Genomic DNA, 16,129 nt, shown 5'->3' on the forward strand with positions numbered 1-16,129 from the left:
TTTATTATTTTTTTCGTTGTTTTATGATGTGGTGCAAGTTAAAAACACACTGGAGACTCTAATAGCTAGTTTCTCTTGGGTGGTGAAGGGGATTCTGTTGAGATATGTATTACATTTCCTTATTGTTCTAGATTACTTACTTTCCAAGCTTTTAGTTTCCTTATTAAAGGTATTAGTTTCCTTTTCCTATTCATAGTATTTGCCCTATAAATACAAGGGTTATAAATCGTTTGAATGATAAGAAAAAAAACGTCTTCTGTTTATTACTTTTGTCCCTAAAATTATTTTGGTATCGGAGCAAACCTGGGAATAATACTAGTTTTGCATCTAAACAGTGACGGGCAGCGGCCCCGGTGATCATTCCGACAGAAAAAGGAGACAACAACCATTGACACCTTATCTCCATTCTTTCTTACCTCGGTAGATCACCAGGTCTGAATTTTGTAGGTGATAATCTGTTCAACAATGGGAATTACAATTATTAGAAGAGCGATATGACGATTGCTTTACTTGAAAAGAACACATTAGGATTTGTAGACGGATCAATGTCGATGCCTACCAACAGTTCTACAGACTTAAAAAACTGGAAACGATGCAATGTCATGGTGTGTGGATATCTCGTCAGCTCTATGGATAAAGAAATTAAAAGTAGTTTCAAATATGCAAATACTACTTGCGACATATAGGTTGACTTGGAAGAGAGAGATCTGACAAAGAAAATGCCCCAAGAGCCTATGAATTTAGTTGCACCATCACCATGATTCGCCAAGAGGGGATGATTTTCTCTACATATTACACCAAACTAAGAAGTGTTTGGGATGAAATCCAATCAGTAACCCAATTACCTGCTTGTAGATGTCAAGATTGTAAGTGTGACATCTCCAAGGAGATTACAAGATTTCGTGACAAAGAAATACTCTATGATTTCCTAATGGGACTCAATGAAGAATACAACATGATAAAAACACAAATTCTAAGTAGCGATCCACTTCCTACTCTTGGAGTTGCCTATCACCTTGTTAGCCAAGATGAACGATAGCACACCATTGGTTCTGCTCGGCACACTACCAGAGAAGCGGCAACCTTCCAAGCGTACGGGAAAAACACCAATCGACATTCCTCAAGAACTAATAACCTGTCAAGATACAGGAGAGATGATCATGGAAAGAAGAATATTAACATGTGGTGTAATCATTATCAAAAGTCAGGACACATTGTTGATGGTGGCTTCGAGATAATAGGATATCCAGATTAGTGGAACGTAAAGACTACCAATAAAAACCAACGTAGAAAGAAGTCGCTGCCAAGAGCTACTAATACGACAACTTTTGTTGGTGAACAAAGTGGTACCAACATTACCAAAGATGAATATAACAAGCTAATTGTAACGACCAAATTCTCAAGGAAAATTTTCATTTAAATTAATAAACACATTTGCATAAAACCATGAGATCCCACATTTAGTTTTAAAAACATCATCCTTTACACCATTATTTAAATCATCAGAGTTCCCCAAACATATTAGTGAAAGAGAGATAGAGTGCACGCCACGCCATCACGCCTTGTCCTTGCCCTTAGGCTCCGATGTACCTGAAACAAATCAACAACCTGTAAGTGAAACGCTTAATGAGTTCCCCAGAGCATACCACACATCACGCATACACATATACTAGTAGCTAATCAAAGCTACACACATATCACATAAGCCATGCATACATAAAACCAGCAAAAATGCCATGGGCTACCCCACATGGTCTTTACCTTGGACTACCATGGGCTACCGCACATGGTCTTATATCCAATGTCATGGGCTACCCCACATGGTCGTTACCTAGGAATTCTATTGGCTACCCCACATGGTCTTTGCCTAGGACTGCCACGGGTTACCCCAAATGGTCTTACATCCAATGCCACGGGCTCCCCCCGGGGTCTTCATGCAAAACACACAATCACATATCATATCAAATCACAGAGTGACTAACACATATACCATAAACACATAATGGGTCGGACTTGGTGCCTTAGACCCATGGGTATGGTGAGAAGACTCACCTCAGTCTGCTGAACACACAAGCTACTCTCCTAACAGTCTGCAACCTCTCGAACTCCAGAAGCCTTGCAAGATGACCCAAAAGCAGGTCCTTGAAGCACCCAACTGATCGAAGCTTTCTTAACAACTCTCCTTCTTGAAAGAACTCCAAAATAACCACAAAAACCCTCTTCTTAGGCTCCAAAACTCACTCACACTCTAACTCAGTTGTAGGAAGACGAAATGGGGCTAAAGAGACTGATAGGGTTTGGTCTAAGAGGCCAAAAGAAGTTTAAATAGGGAACAAGTCTGGGGTTTAGGGTTTAGTCCTTCTGATGCGTATGCCAGACGTACCCTCACGTACGCCCAGCATACGCGGGGCTCCTCCGCGATCACTTAGGCAGAGTACGCTAAGCATACCCATAGGTACGCCCAGCGTACTCAAGGGACCAAAAATGCAAAAGTGTGAATTCTCGAGGGTCACAAGACATACCAACTTTTGGGTGTTACACTAATACATATGATTCAATCGATGAAGTATCGGGATCATGCTCCCAAGGCTAATATGGTAGATAAGATGTCTTATATCCCTCAAACAAATATGATAAATATAAAAAAAATTCATGGATTATAGATTCTGGGGATAGTGAACATATAACCACGTATAAAAATTGGTTTAAATATGTTAGATAAAACAAAGACGGTATCACGGTTACCATTCCAAAAGGTGAAACTATTCCCATTTCAGGAACCAGAAATGTCCAAATTTCGAAAGGTTTAGAACTAAAACATGTACTTAACATCCCACACTTCAATTGCAATTTATTGCCTGTTAGTCGACTTTCTTGTGATTTACATTGTTCACTTACATTCCTTCCATATTCCTGTGTTCTACAGACTTGTAATCAAAGAACCTGATTAGGACGGGTAAGGAACGTGATGGCTTGTATTCTTTGGAACCGCTTAAAGAAAATAAGAAGGCCTTGTCGGTTTTTGGTAAACAAGTAATTTGGCATAGGAGACTTGGACATGCATCAAAAGAAGTTTAAAGAGTATTCAACAATTAGACATAGAAAAATTGCAATCATTTTTGTGATTCATGTATTAGGGCTAAACAAAGTATGTTGCCTTTTCCTATTAGTTATTCGAAAACTAGTAAATGTTTTGAGCTAATTCATTTTGACATATGGGGTCGTTATCATCATGCTACTCTTAATAGGTGTCATTATTTCTTATCCATTTATGATGATTATAGTAGAGCAATATGGGTTTACTTAATGAAAAATAAATCTGAGGCATCATAATTTTTAACGTCGTTTAACTACATGTTTGAAAAAGGAGTGAAACGGATAAGGACCGATAATGGATTTGAATATAATTCACACCATATGCTTGACTTTTATAAATAACATTGGATCTTGCTTGAAACTTCATGTCCATATACTCACCAACAAAACGGTGTTGTTGAGCACAAGCATCGACACTTACTTGAAATGGCATGAGCATTACGATTCCAAGCATCTTTACCTATTGATTTTTGGGGAGATTGTGTTCTAACGACAACATAAATCATCAATAAATTACCAAAAAAAGTGTTGAACAACAAAACTCCACATGAAGTGTTATTAGGAAAAATTCCATCGTACAAGCATCTAAAGGTTTTTGGTTATCTGGCATATGCTTTTGATTCTTTGGGAAAACAAGATAAGTTTGCCGAGAGAGAGGAAGACCTTGTGTATTTCTTGCTTATACGATGGGACAAAAGGGATATAAACTATATGATCTTGAAAATAAGAAGACTTATGTAAGTAGGAATTTGACCTTCATTGAAGATGTATTCCCTTTTGGAAACAATTATGAGATTAACATGGACATTGAGAACACAAATTTTGCAAAATCTCTACATAGATTACAATAAGAGATGGCTGATGATATTAATCCAAGTATGCGTCATACCAAAACCGATGCTGAAGATCATATAGACAATGCACACAAAATTTTTGACAACACAAATAGTAATTTCGACAGTGAACAACCTCCACATGAGACAAATACACCAGCTCAATCGTGTCATAAAACATCACAACAAACAAGATTCAGTTCTCGGGCGAGAACGGCTCCAAAACATCTTGAAGAATTTCACATTGATTTACCACCTTCACTAACTCATTTAAAGATTGTGGAAGGATCCTCCGCCCAGTATCTTCTTGTCAATTTCGTGTCATATAAGAACTTTTCTAATTCTCACAAAGCTTTTCTTGCAACTATTACTTCTCACGATGAGCCTATAAACTTGTTACAAGTTGTTAAAGATTCGAATTGGAGAGATGCCATGAGTAAAGAGATTCGTGCGCATGAAGAAAATGGCACTTGGACGTTAACAAAGTTACTTACTGGAAAGAAAAAGGCTATTGATTCAAAGTGGGTATACAAGATGAAATATAAACACAATGGAGAGATTGAGCGATATAAACTATGATTAGTAGCTAAGGGTTTCACATAAAGAGAAGGAATTGATTTCCATGAAACCTTTGCACCGGTAGCTAAGTTTGTTACCGCTCGATGTGCTCTTGCTCTAGCGGCGAAAAAGAAATGGGAGGTGCACTAAATGGATGTAAATAATTCCTTTTTGCATGGAGATTTAAATGAAGAAGTGTATATGAAGATTCCACAAGGTTTTGATAAAAATAAAGAACGTGTAATTGGTATCAAAAATTTACAAAGGCCTCATTAATTTTGGTTTTCAACAATCCAAACCAGATCATTCCATGTTTCTTCTTCGGCAAGGTACCATACATATTGTTGCTCTTATATATGTAGATGACATACTCATATTAGGTAATGACAATAGGAAAATAAAAGAAGTAAAGGAATATTTGCAGTCTTAGTTTAGCATCAAAGATTTGGGCACTCTTAAATATTTTCTAGGCATTGAAGTTGCAAGATCTGAAGAAGGTTTCGTTATAAGTCAACGAAAATACACTCTTGATATTCTTGAAGATACTGGTATACAAGCGTGCCGACCTTGTAATTTTCCTATGAAGCAAAATTTGCGCCATGGATGAAATGGAGAGAATGTTGATGCATCATAGTATAGACGATTGGTGGGAAGATTGCTTTATCTCACTGTTACTCGACCAAAGTTAATCAACTCGGTCAATTTCTATATGAACCAAAGAAGCCTCACATGGATGTTGCTTTTTGGGTCTTACGCTATCTAAAAGGTACGCCTAGACAAAGGTTGTTCTTACCAGCTACCGATAATCATAATCTTTTACCTGATGCAAGCTGGTTAAGCTGCCCTGCGACTAGACGTTCTTGCACATGATACTTCATTAGTTTGGAAGGAACGCCTGTATCATGGAGAGCCAAGAAACAAATTGTGGTCACAAGATCCTATGCAAAAGTGGAATATAGGGCGATGACAAATACTGTTTGTAAAGTTTTTTTTTGGCTAAGATGGCTCTTAGAAGATCTGGATGCTAATCAACATGGTGCTACTCCTTTAATTTGTGATAATGAGGTTGCACATCATATTGCTGTGAATCTTGTTTTTCATGAAAGAACAAAACATGTAGAGATGTATTGCTATTTTGTTCATGAAAGGGTTAATAGTGGTGATGTTAAGCCTTGTCATATTTGAACTGAGCACCAAACAACCGACATATTCACCAAAGCACTTGGAGCAGCTCGTTTACATTTTCTATATAGCAAGTTGGATATTTGTGATCTTTAGAGTCCAACTTGAGAAGAAATGTTGAGATATGTATTACGTTTTCTCATTGTTGTAGATTACTTACTTTCCAAGCTTTTAGTTTCCTTATTTAAGGTATTAGTTTCCTTTTCCAATGCGTAGCCTATAAATACTTTTCCAATTAGTAGCTTTTGCCCTATAAATACAATGGTTGTAAATCGTTTGATTGATAAGAAAAGAAAAGGTTTTATGTTTATTACTTTTGTCTCTAAAATTATTAAATTCTCATAAACTACATTCGTAAGTTATGAGTTGGTTATATATTCAAAAGAGAAATGACATCTTGGTATCGGAAGTTTGGAAGAGTTCAATCATTTTTTTCTTCAAAAATAAAGGTGGAGATGTCTATGAACTAAATGCTTTATGTGTCAAAGTTATTAAAGTCATGCATTGTAATTATGTTGGTAGAAATGCTGTTTTGGAAATGGTGTTTGGGCTAGAGTGATGCTTTCAGCCACCAAAATACATGAGAAGGGTATTGTTCCCCGTTCCTTTTTGCGTAGACATGTAGGGTGTTAGATGTATATCTGTATATATATCTTATATTTAGTTTGTATTTGTTTGGGCTGTCCAACATTGTATTTAGCCCATTATGTATTATTGTGGTATTAATATACGTGATAGGCTTAATACCAATTCATGGGAATTGTTGAATTGGTGGAGAAGGTAATAGCCCACGATGCTGGTGTTGACCTTGAATCTGCGACGGCGTCATCCAGGGGGAATATCCCCCCCCCCCCAATTTTGACCGCATGCGAAGCCTCCGCCTCCAGATTGTCCCTGCCTTCCGCCACCTCTCCCGCCGTTCCGACCTCCCCTGCCGCCGCCACGTTGATTCCGACCACCACCTCTACCTCCGGTGGTATTTAATCGAGAATGAGAGGGGCGATTTTGGTGCTCGGTGGTGAGAATGGTTGGTGAAGATGCATTGTCTTGATGTGAGGCTTGAACGTGACGGGAGTGATCTTTTGCCATGGACCGTTCTTCAAGGGTTAACATGGAGCGCATCTCAAGGAAAGTAGGAAACTGTTTTTGATGTCGAATGGTGGTGACGACATGGGAAAATTTCTGAGATAAACCATTGATGGCATAAATAATGAGGTTTCTTTCGGGTATCGGGGATCCAATATTAGCAAGAAGATCAGAGATGGACTTGATACGTGTACAATATTCCATAACTGTAGAATCGCCAATGGTGATAGAACGAAGTTCATCATCTAATTACATGGCTTTAGTCTCTTTATTCTCATGAAACAGGTCTTCAATAGTCTTCCAAACATCTGCTGCAGTGGCGTTGGGTTTGACAATAGATTGGAGAACACATCTGATTTCAGTCTAAGAGGGTACACCCACACAAAATGAGAAAATTGGTCAATAAAAATAACATAATATTTTATTCCACTATGACTTTGCAAGGGTGAAGTCCATACATCCGAATGAATGACTTGAAAAGGAAATAAAACATGAGTTTTAGATAATGAGAAAGATAAACGAGTATGCTTGCCAAGTTGACACGCATGACAAAGAAATGACGAATCATTTTTATTACATGAAATGCAATTGCTAGAAATTAATTGTTTTAGAAAAGGTTGACCAGGATGACCGAGTCTTTGATGTCATAATGATGAGCTGAGACTGAGAAAGACTTGAGGACTCGGTTTGGTGACTGGGTAAAGATCTCCGGTGCTATCACATCGAAGGAGGGTGCGTTTGGTGAGAAAATCCTTCACAAAAAACCAAACTCGTCAAATTCTATAGAACATTTATTATCACGAGTAAATTGACGAACAGAAACAAGATTTTTAATAATTTGGGGAGTGATTAGAACATTTTTTAAAATAAGGGTGCGAAAAGGGTTTAAAGCAAGAGTAGAGTGAGCAATTTTGGTGAAAGAATACGAGACCCATTGCCGACTAAAACTGATATATTTGAATTAGTGCACTTATTTTTAAAGGACTTGAGACTACCTAAATCGGCGTGAAGATGAGTGGTTGCCCCGGTGTCCATATACTAATCTGCATTGTTTGGGTCTTGAAGAGTCATAGTGTTAAATGTTCGGTAAAGTGGTCGGTTGATCCATATTATTCGGGTATTGAAACCATTGCCAGCTGTTGGACTGATTATTGGGCTGCTGAGACATGGAGAAAAGAGCTTGCTGATGGGCTAAATTCGAATTGGGCCAGCTGTTGGACTGTTTTGAAAGATGCTTGTGTTTGTAATATCCCATTTGTGTGTGGTTTTTGACTCTATTTTGGTTGGACATTAATAGGAATCATGTCATAAAAGATCAATGAAGTATGGAAAGGTGGAACATGGTGTCAGTTTGATGCGTTTTGGCCAAAACCGAACTGCTAACCAAAATATGGTTTTTAAAAATAAAGAAACGGTTCCGTTCGGTTTTTAATAGACTTGGTTTTGCGATTTTTTATGCAGTTTGGTTTGTATCAGTTTTGGTTTGGGTTTTAAATTGTTTTTCTTAAGATGCGGGTTTTTTCTCTTTTGGGGTGGTTTCTTAAACCGCAAAAGTGCATGTGATTGGACTGCATTGGACCATTCGTTTTTGGCTTGTGTTGTGTTGGTTGTCCGTTGGGTTTTGGTATAATATGGTTGTCACAAAACAAACAAAGACATTAATTCAATTGAAAGACATTTACGTATGTGTGAAAACGTGTATGAAATTTACATTACAAGTTTGCATGATAAGCATGTCAATATATTATTCATAAACTAAGCAAGTAAGCATCTAAGTACCAAGATCTTTTATATTTATTATTCTATTAGCTTATGTGGTAATTAACACGGTGGGGTTTGGTATAATATCGAAACCGCCGCAACACACTGCAAAATATCGGTTTTTGTAGAAATAAAAACAACACCCTCGGTTTTTACTTTGGTTTTGGTTTTTGCGGCTTTTCGGTTTTTTTCTATTTCAGTTAAGCTTTTGCTCACTCCTAAATGGCTGATTTCGAAGTATCTTCTCAACAAGATAGCTTGACGGTGGGCTTTGAGTATTGATGGTAGTTTTACAATTAGGGAGACTAGAAAAGTAAATAAAAGAGTTATTATTGCCGGATGGAAGTGGAGTAACAAGGTGGAACCAATTTGCTCACAAAAGATCAACATCTTTTCTGCCACATTTGCTTCGATATGATGCCCACTAAGACCGAATTTGTTTTATAAGGTTATTGATGTCCCTTCGTTCCTATCCTATTTGTGTTCATTGCAAGCTGAATCTTTATTGCATTTGATTGGTGACCATGAGATTGTTGTGAGGACTTGGACTGTGTTATTTAGATGGCTGGAGCTTGATTTTCCTATGCATGTGACTGTTTCGGATATGGTGGTTTGGGTGGACTCATTGCATCTGTGTTTGATTAAGAAGGGTGTGATTATAGCTATTGTCATCAAGGATTGTTGGATGCTTTGGCATTTCAGGCGGAATGATAATTGGTGAGAATAAGTTTTACTTAGTTTATCTTTTTTTTTTTTCAAAATTGTAATAACACTTGGGCTGACAAGTCATAACTAACGTGTTGGTAACATTTATCTAATCACCGTATTTATTAAAATGCAAGAAAAACTATGAAATGTTTGTTAATTCTAATAGTTATATTTATAGCTCGCTATATAAATATAGCATTATAAAAACTTTATACTTGGGCCTTGGCTTGCTCACCGGATTGGGCTGAACATATCCTCGTATTACCGCCTTAAGTAAAGTTTCAGCCCTTGGTGTGATTCTGGGCCTCTATGAGTTGGGAAATGGGACGTAGTAGTAGGGGTGCCTACCAAAGGTGCCTATAGGACGGGCCAGACGCAGCACAGCGACGACCCGGGAGGGGGGGGGGGGGGGGGGGGGGGGGGGCGGGGCAGGAGACGGCCATCTCAAGGCACATCACGACCTACAGGCAACACCGGCGAGACCTGGGAAGGCAACCCGATTGAGAGTTAGAGGATTCTGTTCATTTGGATGGATCGGTTTGATCCGATCCAATCAAGTAAATCCAAATTGATTTCAGTTTTCAAAACATGAATCCGAATTGTCCAAACTAAATTCGAATCCGATCCAATTACAATTCGGTTGGATCGGTTTTTATAATTCGGTTTTCAAAAATCAAAACATTTTAAAACGACATATAATTATAATATTACTCAACTTTACACAAGAACCAAAAACAAATAATTTAGTTGTGATTTGAAATTTATAAACAACTAACAAGAAGATATATTATAGTTAAATATTTTATAAATACAAAACTTTCGAGAGAAAATCCATATTAATGTTTTTTTATCTGGTGAAACGTTTTGAACCTATTTGAAAAAATAAATTACAAAATTAATAAATAATTATAGATATATATTATAAATAGACAAATAATAAATGTTTATTCAGTTTTTTTGGACTATTCGGTTTCTATTTTATAAACCAAAACCAACCCGAAATCCAAAATAATAATTTGGTTTTGTTGAAAATAAATCCAAAAATCCGAATATCCGAACCAAATAGTCCAATCCAAAATGTCCAATTAGATAATTCGGTTTTATCCGAATAGTAAACAACCCTACGTATTAGGCAGATCTTGTTATGGGATAATTAAGAAATTAAAAAGGCGTTTACAAACCACAACGAGGTGTATTTGTTATTTTTATTTTAAAGCGCTTGAAATTCCAAGCATGTATTAAATGGAATATCAGAACTACAAAACACCAATGATATTCAATTTGTTTGTGGTTATTTACCCTCGTCCAAATCAGCTGCTTGGCATGGCTAAATCCTGTGGCCCTATGCAACATGCTAATAGCGACAAGGATATGTTCAACTAATGAAGTAATGATGCATTTTCTGTTTGTCCAAGATAGATAGCCAATATGGTTCAAAGTTCAAACGCAAAACATGTTGGGAATTTCGAGATAAATGGTTGTGGTAGATCAAAACACAATAGCTTGGATAGTTAACAAACCGTGTCGACACTTTCTTTGCAAACTATTTGCACTATATTTCAGGGTTCGACAAATATCTCCGTATGATAATTTGTTAACAGAATACTTCAATTCACAAGCACAAGAAAGGACGAGCTTTAATGCTTGCTACCGAAGAGGAAGGTTTCAACATCGCCTATACTACGGAAATAATTCCACCATGAGGCATGCCTTAAATGCATGTATTTCCGTTTGATGCCAAGTGAGAAATCAACTAAGTTCTGAACTTAGGGCCGACTCTACCCTTTTGAAAACTAAGCAATGACTTAGGGTTTCCAATTCTAAAGTGCCAATAATTTCAAAGCTTATTTTGTTAATTATATATGTATATATACATATTTTTTGGGTTACAAAGACAAGTTGAAGCTTGGCCCGGTGGTAAAAGTACTTGTTTATCAAACTAAGGGGGTGTTTGGGATTGTTTTTCATGCTAAAAAGTTTTTTTTTGACAAAAGTCCTTTTTTGATTTTTTGGCTTTTTACAAAAAATAGTTTTAAAATGTGTTTGGTTAATCTTTTGACTTTTCAAAAGCTAAATACCCAAAAGCTGAGATGCATTAAGAAATAGTTTGAGATTTGATTCAAGTTATAAAACCGAAGGGCCCTAATTTTTTGTTTGCTTAAAGCCCCCAAATTAGTTGAGTCGCCCCTTGTCTGAACTTTTGGCTTGTTTGATATACCTTTTACTGAGTCCAGTAAGAGGTCATGCCGCGGTCCGAATAGGTGTGTTTGATACAAAGATTTTTTTGCCTATTACTCGGTTCATGATGTCTTATCAGGTCATGAAAAATAAAACGTTGATGTATTCTGATTTTGAGGTCCTGTCTACTCAACTTTTAGCCTCGGTTTTGAAGAAGTTGATCTCAAATATAATGAAGAAGTTCGATTTTGAAGAAAAAATTCCTACTCGGAAAAAAATAAAAGGATTAGTGATGTTGACGGGAAGGAAAAGGAGGCTATGGGCATTGTTGGGTCTGAAATGTTGTTTCTAGTTTCAATCAACGACTCAAACTTAACTCTTCATGCTTCTGGTGAAGGTGTTTTATCTATTCCTTTTCCTAAACTCAATCTCATATTGGTTCATTCTTCCCCTGCTTGCAATTTTGAGAGGGATATTGGAATGATTTCTAATTCCGAGGATAAACTTAAAATGATTAATTAGTGGATGAATTGAATGAAGAGGGCATGCATTTCTCCTTCCTGTCTCTGATGATAAGAAGACATTTCCTAAACATAGGGGTGAGAGAGACTTTTATGAGCAACAACTTTGATTATGCTGATATTGTTACTGATTCAAACCATGGTCAAGAAGATTATAAAAACATGGTTACTGATGTCCAAGATAATTCCAGGGGAAATGTATATGATAAATTTTGTTGTGAAGATTTAATGGTGGAAAAAGATAAATTGAAGTTTGCAATGAAAGATAGGCATTTAGGTTTTGATGTAAAAGAACCAAAGGTAATGTTTGTGTTTAAGGTTTTGATATAAAACTATGTTTCTTGTGTTATTTATGTAAACTGTATAATGAAAAAAATTATAAAATGTAAAAAGAACAAAAAAAGATTGTGTTGTATATGATAGGAGTAAAATTGATTGGATATGGACAAAGAGTGATCGTACTAGTATCTACATTTTATTGTTTATTGTGTATGAAAAAAAATTATTACGATTTTACTTTTACAAAACACTACAACAATCCTAGATACAATTTATTCATTACAAACAGAACAAATAGGTAAAATAGTCATTTTCAACATTTAATATTGTCAGTCAAATGTGTAATCAAACAACATGGTTTCAGTTAGAGACATATACAGTCAAAGCTTTAGACCCAGTCATTCATCCGACTCAATCAGATCTAACTCGTTCAACAACTATCAAACAAGCTTAGTTGTTTTTCATGGATTGTATCTTTTGTATTAATGGCTTTAAGCTGTTTATCTAGGTTTGGATGTGAAATAGTTTATGTTGGGTTATGATGCTCATAATAAAAACTATTTCATATTAAACAACAGAAGAAAAAACATCATAAGCAAACATGACCTTATTAATTGAACTTCACGCAACTTAAGTATACTATAAGAAGGATAAGAAAATTTACATATAACTGTAGTCAAGAATAAATCCTAAAGGCTCAAAGTAGAGTATCTCTATAAGGTTTCACCCCACAACGACAAACCGACAAGAAAGAGAGACACCTTTTTGGACCAGAACATTATATGTGTAACACCCGTGTTCCAATATGGTTTAGCTTTTATTATCTAAGGCTAAAGATGGAGTTTTAGGGAAAAAATCTATGTCACAGCATGGAGCAAGGATGCCCACAGCGTGGCATTGAATAAATGGCACGCATAATTTTATTGAGCTGCCACGTGGTGGCCAAGAGTTTCCACGATGTGGCAGCTATTCTGGCCCAAGCCCAACATTCTTTTAGGGTTCCCTTTGTATTTAAACATCTCTAAACCCATTTTAGGGTTCATTATCAGCCTCCAAGCCCTCTTTTACCGCAGAAAATCTTAGCATTGATCCCTTGTTTGATTCATAAGCTTTTTGGAGCTTTCTTTGCTTAAAGAAGAATAGAAGAAGGAGAAGAAGGTGCTCTATTGTTGGATCTTGCAAGGAAGCAACACCATCAACATCTCTCATTGTCTTAGGACCTTTGTAAGTGTCCAAGCTCCTTGCTTTATGACTTTTGGTGGTTGGATCTTGAATATTATTCCATGTTCCTCATGTTTAAGCAATTTTAGAGGGAAGGAACTCATAAAGTTGGCAACTTTATGACTCTCACGAGTCCCAAGAGCATCATATGTTGTGGATCTAGCCTTTGGTAGAAGTTCTTGGCATTTGCTTTAGTTTTGGTCTTTAGAGCTCAAGTTTGACCTAAAATGGATCTTAGACATGTATTGGACATACATTGTTGGATTAGGTGTCTAATCCAATAACTAAATTAGTATAATCTTGAGTTATCAGTTCATTGAGAACTTCTATATGAGGAATATCGACGTGACCCTAATTGATCTGTCCCAAATGTTGATTGTTGTTGAAGCATAAATGCTTAAGAGCACATCTAAAGCAGAGATGCTTATTGGGTTTAATTCCAAGGTTTCCATGGACATTGAAAATGGTGACAATGGTGGTCCAGAAAAGATTTCACTTCCCAATGGAAAGGGGTCGTCGAAGATCAAACTGTTTGATCATATGGTAAAGAGAAAGGCTAGTTATGGGATAGTTCCATGTGGTGACTCCAAAGAGTCCACTTGTTTTTACTACCAATTGAAGGGACATTGGAAACAAAGCTTCCCAAAATACCTGAAAGATCTTAGAGATAGTATGTAACGTCCCAAAAATCAGGGGTAAAAATTTCATTTTTAATATAACTGAAACATTGATACCATTTAATTCAAACATTCAAATCATAGTCAATCAATTCATTTATCAGAGTTTATCCCAAAATCATTCATTGCGGAAATCATAGGTGTGTGCACTGCGATCAATCCGAGCTCTCCTGTTTCCAAAACGATGATACCTGAAACCATAAAAAAAACCTGTAAGCACGAAGCTTAGTGAGTTTCTGATATAGGCATATTTAGTTATAAAATCCATGCATTATATTAATACTTTATGTTGTTTTTGTCTCATTTAATGAACAAAAGGTGCTTAATTAGCTTAAATATTTCATTTTCAGCAACAAAGACAAGATCGAAAGGAAATGAAGCGGAATTGGCGATTGGAGGCTTGGATCTTGGATTTTGAAGAAAGAAGGATGTTGCTGGACAGCTTGACCCCTCGTCAGTGTTATGGGCATATTTAGTTATAAAATCCATGCATTATCTTAATACTTTATGCTGTTTTTGTCTCATTTAATGAACAAAAGGTGCTTAATTAGCTTAAATATTTCATTTTCAGCAACAAAGACAAGCTCGAAAGGAAAATGAAGCGGAATTGGCGATTGGAGGCTTGGATCTTGGATTTTGAAGAAAGAAGGATGTTGCTGGACAGCTTGACCCCTCGTCAGTGTTTTGGCCATATCTCATGAATCGTAACTCCGATTGACGAGATTCAAAATGTTCTTAAAACTACACACAATTTCAGACGACTTTCATGTTTTGAGAAAATACTGATTCCAAACGTACTCGGCGAGTACGCCACCAACTCGCCGAGTTGGTCAGAAGTTTCGCGATTCTTGACTTTGCCTTGCCGTACACGGGATTTTAAGTGATGTACTCGGCGAGTAGGTCACTGGACTCGTCGAGTAGCCCCTGTTTTCAGAATATATATAGAAACGCTTCTCATTCGAACCCTAACGAATGGGGGAAGTTTAGGACGATTTTTGGAGGCCAGAAGGGTTCTTAGAAGCTGTGGTTTTCGAGATTTCAACCTAGATATCAACTTGGAAGAAGATCAAAGGCAATAACACACTACTTTTATCTTAATCTTTTGCATAAACCATCTTTCAATCATTAGATTATGTTTTTAGTTTGTTATTTGCTGTAGATATGAGCTAAGAGCTCATAACTTCTGTTTAGGATAGATGATTTTGTGATTATGGTTTGATTTATGGTAGGATTGATTTAATATTGGTGATTTTGTTGATTCTAGCTTGTTAAAGAACCTTATGTGTGAATGATAACTATTTTTCTGTTAATAGGAAGATAATTTAGCTGCATGAACATCTTTTAGTTGTTAGCCTCATATGTTTATGTGACCACTTTATCATATGTCTAGGATTAATGAACATGAAACTAGAATTAATAAGAAAATAGGTAAATTCATGTGTGAGCTTGTGTGATGATCATCAACAAGAGGTTAACTAAAGGACCAAATTAGTTAACCATTACAAGTCTAAATTAACCCGAATAAATAACCTAGTGAATTGAGTTAAATTAGACAATTAGCCACTGTTTGAGTTAGTTTGTTCTCTAAGGATTAGTGCAGCGAACGTGAATCTAATCACTTGAATCGGTAGCCAGTAGAAGAATTAATCCATTGCACTATTACCATAATATCAACCATAGGATCAATTGAGTTGAGCTAAACAGAAGTTCCCTTCGTTATTGAATTTAGTTGAATCTTTGTTTATCTAGTTCTTAGTTTCTTAGTTTAAATTTTAGTTAATTGTTTAAGTTTCTAGTCTTGCAAAACTAGAGAAACCCCCTTTCTATTACTTGTTTTATTTATATAATATTAGCATTTATTTTAATTGTTTACCGTTCCCTGTGTTCGATACCCTACTTGCTTGACCTATATTACTATTCGATAGGTACACTGCCTTTCGTGTGTTTATTTTGTGTCTAAGTTAGTAGGATTAAAACTAGTTTGTTTCACACACATCAGTTTCCCAGAGCATACCACTCACACAAACCA

At 36.4% G+C, this 16,129-nt stretch overlaps 1 protein-coding gene across 1 annotated transcript; it reads right to left on the reverse strand.

Moving 5' to 3' along the window:
* Nucleotides 1–6,494: 6,494 nt before the first annotated feature.
* Nucleotides 6,495–6,959, reverse strand: LOC128126165 (glycine-rich RNA-binding protein GRP2A-like). The gene has a single exon (XM_052763934.1). The coding sequence runs from the start codon at nucleotides 6,957–6,959 to the stop codon at nucleotides 6,495–6,497; it is 465 nt and encodes a 154-aa protein (XP_052619894.1).
* Between the last annotated feature and the right edge of the window lie 9,170 nt (nucleotides 6,960–16,129).

Source organism: Lactuca sativa, chromosome 5, assembly GCF_002870075.4.
Source record: "Lactuca sativa cultivar Salinas chromosome 5, Lsat_Salinas_v11, whole genome shotgun sequence".
Taxonomy (NCBI): Eukaryota; Viridiplantae; Streptophyta; class Magnoliopsida; order Asterales; family Asteraceae; genus Lactuca; species Lactuca sativa.